Raw genomic sequence first — 6,346 nt, 5'->3', positions numbered from 1 at the left:
TTCCATATGGTACACCTTCTTAAAGACAATACCGGCTATAAAGTGTGGTCAAAAGTTTGTGGACATCGAACCTCTATGTTCCTGTTGAACATCTCATTTCACATGTACATATAATAACCTCTACCCGTCTGGAAAAGGCTTTCAATACATTTTGGAGCATGGCAGAAAGGTTTTAGTGAGATCACTATTTGTACTGATGTGCGTACCAGTGTGTGAGGGTGTGTAAGGCAGTGTTTCAGTTCTTCTCAAGGATCTGTGCAGGATATATGAGTTCTTCTACTTCAGCCCTAACACAACGTGTCTTCATGGAGCTCGTTTTGTGCAAAGGGTTTGTGCCTCTTAGATTCATTGAAGTGAAATTGTAATGCTACAGTATACAAAAACATTTTATCACTGTGTGCTTTTAACGTTTGGAAGAATAAACTCATGATTGTCAGGAGTCTAAACATTTGGCCCTATATGTGTATGTAACCAAATCCTACAAACCGGAATATTATTTTACAATCAGTTAACGTCTTAACATGTAGCTCACTGCAACTTCACATTCATTTAACATTATTTTAACAAATTCTACTTTGCATATCTTATCTGCATGACAGCACAGCAGGTATGCTGCATGTTCCTTCTTCATCCATGTGGATTTCCTCTGGTTTCTGCTAATCTTTCTAATACTATGCAGGCCCAGTGGTGATTTTAATTATTCTAAAAAAGCAAAATTTCTATACATGGAAAGCCCTGAATATACAGGTGTCCCATACAGCATTCTTGGAAGCTTCAGACTCCCCGAACTAAGAGTAAAGTAGTCTCAGAAGCATAAATGCTTCAACCATTCATCAGAGAATCATCCTTTTCCTTGTTTCTCAGCTTCTGAGCACAACTGAATACAAAGAATAATCTTTAAGCAGCAATAAAAATCACAACACTAAAAGGTTTGAATATTTATTGTTTCACTGACAAAAATAATTAAGACTAGCTTTCAGTCAATCGTGATCAAGATCAACAATATCGTATTCGTTCAGAACCTTAAGCCATATCTTAATGTTACCATCATCTTGTTTAAGTGCAAGAGACTGACTGAGGAGCATTATCTGGGCACGAGAGCCAATTTAAAATACAAAAGTCTCTGGTTCATTGGATAGTGTTGATATGTCGGTTTTCGCATTTAAAAATACTGCAACAGGCTCTGTCCTGAACTGCAGTACCAGTTAATGATGTGCAATCAGTTAGCCTCATTCTTTGATGCCTCGTCAAAGTTCTCTACCAGATCTGGGTAGAGGAGAGAAACTGTGTCAGGTTCATGCAGATTCATAAAGGAGTTCTTCACATTCATACAAAAAATGAAATGTGATATGCCTCACCTGGAACATCATCATCCTCTTCATCGATGTCTTCTGCTTTAGGGGCTTTGTTTTCAAGAACTTTAGACACAAAAGGCATAGGTAAATTACCTAATGAATACAATAAATAAATAAAACTCTTTCTACTGTACATCATTTGCACCCACCTTGTCTGGGGAACTGCTCAGCAAGTTTGCGCAGACTCGTGAGACTGTCTGCACCTAGTTGACTTAAGATGCCAGGAAGCATCTCTGTCAGCTGCTTGGTCTCTGCATGGCCTGTGATGGCGAACGTGTTTGCCGACAAAGAAGCCTGCACTTTGGGGTTATTGAAGTGGATCACTGTACCATCATCCTTGATCATGTTTACCTGAAAACACAGATGTGAACGTTAGACTCAAGTCCATTTCCATGAGCAATACTGTTTCTCAACTTTAATCATACGGTTGACTTTTGACAGTAATACTTGACCTCCTCAATGCCTGCAATGTTATTCACAGCAAGTTTCTTTAACGAGCTCTGAAGTTTTTTGTCGTCTGCGGTTGCCGTTCTGTGAACAACCTTCTTCTTTCTTCGTGCCGTTCCCTGAGAAGAGAGGACACTAGATTTAGAAACATTTGGTGTGGTGTCTAATAATTTGTTACAGAAATACTATATGGTGTGTGTTAGCTGCCAGAATTAAGGATAAAAACTTAAATCATAAAGGTTCATTTTACCTTGCCCCCTATTCGGACTTGGGCTTGAAGTTTAGCCAGTTTTTCTTGATTCATTTTGTCTACTGGAAAAAATACATGACATTAATTGGGACGTTTCACTGCGCGTTTCCTTCCACCTGTCTGTGTTGGCTGTGACAACAAGCAACACTTAATTTATAGAATAATTATTACAAGAACTGCTGTACAAATGCTAATCTTTAGTACATTATTCTTGCTTGAGCAATAATACTGAGACATTTCTGCACTATTATATGAGGTAAACAAAGTAAAAAAAAAAAAAAGTTAACCATTTCTGCACTATTATAAGGTAAACAAAGCTTAAAAAAAAGTATAAACAAACAAAAACAATAAAGAAAGAAAATGCATTATTCTTCCACCACACAAAGTAGTGCATTAGTCAACATAAATAAATCAAAATAATATGATATTCTAATACACAGAACATGATTGGACGATTTGGAAAACGGTTTATTTAAAGTGGCGAAAAAAACAATACTATGAAATGAATATTTAACAACTGAATAATTAGTCCATTCTAAAGAATATCCGCAATAATGTTATTCAGTCTCCTAATTAATTCAGTGCAACGTGAAAACATTTACGGTCACGCTTTATTGGTTTAAAACGTGCCGTATTAACATAGAAATCGAAACTCAGCCAATCAGATTTCAGCATCGACACAATCCGCTTGGTGAAGAAAGAATTAACGAAAAGAAAATGTCTGATGGGGCTTGATATAGCGTAGTCAACTGTTAGCTCGCTGGAATCTGGGCTGGATTAATGTTGCTATATCGCTCACTCTATATATATATATATATATATAAAAATATAAAATAAACTCGAGGCAGTCAACGGCGTTTAAGTCGATAACAAACGTTATGTCGCTATTAAGTCAACTGGCTAAAGGCTAACTGCCTGTGCATTCAGGATGAAAACACTCCGTAGTGTCAACACATTCAAAGACTTCATGTACCCAGAGAAAAGATTAAACACGTAACTTTAAGCTTACGATTTAACAGTGACTACTCAAACGCCCTGAAATTGGGCAGTTTTCAGGTAGAAAAAATACAAACCTTTTTACCTACAGCTGGTCAGAAAAGCATGCGACAAAGAAGAAGGCGGAAATGATGACACCATTACGTCACTTTTATTATACGTGCTCGTGCGTACAAAGGGGTTATAACGCTGCTGCCCCTGGTGGAGTGACACACAAAATCTCTTCTTCACAGAACGAGCACAAACACATGACAAACCACTTAACATCCTTTGTGGTCACAGTTAAGTCATTTTTTTTTTATTCATTTAATGTATATTTCAGTGTACAAACCCGTTTAACACATTTATAGAGGCTGTATACGTTAATAACACGACAACACAAATATTAACACCATCAAAATTCTACTTAGTAAAATATTTTCAAACAATGTCACTTCGAATAATCAGAGACTTCACAGGTCTTGATGTGAAATAATGAGTTTTTAAAATGTGGTACTTCAATAAATTGTGATATTCACATGTTTTGTTGTTCTGGCAGAGCCTTCATATATTTGACGTACAGGACAAAAAAAAATCACATCCAAATTGTGTGTGTAACTTTCTGATGGTTCTCTTCTAAATGTAGGAATACTATTACTACTACTACTATTACTATTACTGCTACTACTATTACTATTACTACTACTACTATTACTATTACTGCTACTACTATTACTATTACTACTACTATTACTACTACTACTGCTACTATTACTATTACTGCTACTACTATTACTACTACTATTACTACTACTACTGCTACTATTACTACTCCTGCTACTACTATTACTACTACTCCTATTACTACTATTACTACTACTATTACTACTACTACTGCTACTATTACTACTCCTGCTACTACTATTACTACTACTCCTATTACTACTATTACTACTACTCCTATTACTACTATTACTACTACTACTATTACTACTACTCCTATTACTACTATTACTACTACTACTAATAATAATATGTATAATATAGCTTAGTGTATGACCATGGGATCCGCTGTGGTGACCCCGGACAGGGCCTTATTACATAGCCTAGCGTATATTAATAAATATATATTCATATATAAGTATTCAAATAATTTATTATCAAATGGATTTAAAAAAAATAAATCTGTTCTCCTTCCTCTAGACCCCATCAGTTCACCTGTGATTTTCAAAGCTTTGAAATTTTCTGCAGAGTGCCATGTAATTTTTAGAGGCCTTTTCTCTCTAACCAGAATATATCCGTGGTAAACCTATATCCTCCACTCCAGCTCACGTATAATTCCTGCTGGTTGTGATGTGAGTGCCTGGCAGGAATGGACCATCCAAGTAAATGAAGACTGGTCTGCTGCTTACAGAGCTGCTTGCCTTCACAGAACTCCCCATACTGCTAAACATCCACCTAAATTTTGCTTCATGTTTAAGACATGGACCACTTAATCTCTGTGCCAGCAGGCAAAGACGTTTCAAAACAGCCTTGCGCAGAAGTATGTACACCCACGGGTCAAGAATCTGGTTCCATGTGGCCAGACGCACAGTTAGCAACAGGTGGCTGTATTCATCTTCACCTTTCTGTTGAAAGCTTGTGATAAAAATTGTAACCTGAAAAAACATTAGACAACATGCAAGACATAAGAATATTTAATCTATAGAGAAACATTTGTTTCAAAATAAATGTTTTCCTTTGGATGTCAAAAGTCTTTCAGTCAAAGTGTATTTATCATTTGTTCAACATGTCAAGACGTATTCACTATATCATTATTTACAAATATGATCTGCAATATGTGTGAATATCTGCAATATGATGAGCTTTTCCATGGCACTAATAGAAAAAAAAAGTTCACTTACCAGAAAAGGACCCCAACATATACATGATACCATCATGATAGCAAGGAGCTGGCATATCATCTCAAAATGGAGAGAATTTCTGTGCGAGCAGTGGTAGTCAGGTTCACGATGCATTCTAGTCCACAGAAGAGTGAATCCAGTCACTGTGTTACACACGAATGAGATGAGCAGAGCCAGCAATCCCAACATGGAGAAGATCATGGGGAGAAGCATATCCAGCCAGTCATGTAACCCCACCAAACGATAGAAGCACCAGCTTCGCGAGCCCTGTACCTGGTATGGACGCCATACTAACACTGGCAGCAGGGCCACGAGCAGGGCCAGGATCCAGGTAAGTGCCAACAGCCGGTGTATGTGATAGGAGGTCAATGCTGTCGTGTGAAAGAGTGGGCGAGTCACTCCAATGCAGCGCTCCACAGCCATAATACCTCCAAGCAGCAGGGGACTCAGACCAAAAAAAGACATACAAATGCCAAAAACCCCACAAAGAACCTGCTTGGGGTCAAAGCTTTCCCATTCTTTGTTCAAGGAATACACATAGAGAGCCAGAGAGCCATTTATAAGATGTCCCAGGAAGTCAGTCACCACCAGTCCACTTGCAAAGAGCAAGAAATAAGCGTTGGACTTCATACGGAGTCGCTGGTAAGCTTTGAGAAGTATGAAGAGAGCCAGAGTATTGGAGACGATCCCCACTGTCATGGTTATGACAGAGGAAGCAACAGAGACGTCTGCTTTACAGCTGTCATTAGACACAGTGCTTGATTTCAGATATTCTGTTTTAGCAGTCCTATTGTAAGACATGCTTAAGCAGTCAAAAGCCTGCAACACATTAAAGCAGCAGTAACTCAGTACAAATCAGTTATTAAATTATCTAAAGAGATTGATGATACAGCCACTGATACATAAAAAAAATCACAATTTAAAACTTACCAGTTACAATGAAATGTAATCAGGGTTTGTCAGGTTTTCAGCATTCAGATGTTCAAGTGGCTTGGTGATGATGAGTTTGAAATTACGGAAGAAAAATAGAAATAAAAGATGCCCTTGCTTAATTATTTATAAGAAACAGAACCTGTTGAACGTGTTACTCGAGTGCTCTTACATAGTAAAGTCTCCAGATTTGTCCTTGACAAAGCAGCACAAAACAATGGGATCCTACTATTGTGTTCCTGTCCTTTATCAGCGTCTCTTATCCCGTACAGGTGTGCAGTGTGAGGTGGATGATGGACTGATCTAAACTCCTTATCCAGAGAGTAAAATACACCAAAAGGGTTGCCAGATTGAATAAAATATCTTCAGGTTTTGAACCCGCCCAAATCATCAGTCCACTCATTTTTAGGTTTAGAAAAAAGATGAAAGGTCAACTAGTCAATTTGAAGAAATGTTACTGTCAGAAGTTTTTTTATAATAGACTT

General features: G+C 37.6%; 2 protein-coding genes across 4 annotated transcripts; both read right to left on the bottom strand.

Annotated features, from left to right (window-relative positions):
• Positions 1–925: 925 nt before the first annotated feature.
• btf3l4 (basic transcription factor 3-like 4) lies at positions 926–3,218 on the bottom strand. Of its 3 annotated transcripts, none has more exons than XM_060878505.1 (6): positions 3,126–3,218; positions 2,053–2,114; positions 1,808–1,921; positions 1,505–1,706; positions 1,359–1,418; positions 926–1,266 (listed from the first exon to the last, which is right to left on the bottom strand). In XM_060878505.1, the coding sequence occupies exons 2-6, from the start codon at positions 2,104–2,106 to the stop codon at positions 1,220–1,222; spliced, it is 477 nt and encodes a 158-aa protein (XP_060734488.1). In that variant the 5' UTR covers positions 2,107–2,114; positions 3,126–3,218; the 3' UTR covers positions 926–1,219. The 3 variants fall into 3 exon arrangements, with proteins under 3 accessions (XP_060734488.1, XP_060734492.1, XP_060734501.1); XM_060878509.1 differs by having other exon boundaries at positions 2,053–2,181; positions 3,126–3,161; XM_060878518.1 differs by having other exon boundaries at positions 3,134–3,156.
• A 1,137-nt stretch (positions 3,219–4,355) lies between these two features.
• On the bottom strand, positions 4,356–5,732 carry ptgfr (prostaglandin F receptor (FP)). The gene is made up of 2 exons (XM_060880544.1): positions 4,932–5,732; positions 4,356–4,685 (listed from the first exon to the last, which is right to left on the bottom strand). The coding sequence occupies exons 1-2, from the start codon at positions 5,730–5,732 to the stop codon at positions 4,356–4,358; spliced, it is 1,131 nt and encodes a 376-aa protein (XP_060736527.1).
• Positions 5,733–6,346: the final 614 nt, after the last annotated feature.

The sequence above is a fragment of the Tachysurus vachellii genome, chromosome 1 (genome assembly GCF_030014155.1).
Source record: "Tachysurus vachellii isolate PV-2020 chromosome 1, HZAU_Pvac_v1, whole genome shotgun sequence".
NCBI lineage: Eukaryota > Metazoa > Chordata > Actinopteri > Siluriformes > Bagridae > Tachysurus > Tachysurus vachellii.
The sequence above is the reverse complement of the archived record's forward strand: the minus strand, read 5'-3'. Positions and strand labels throughout refer to the sequence as shown.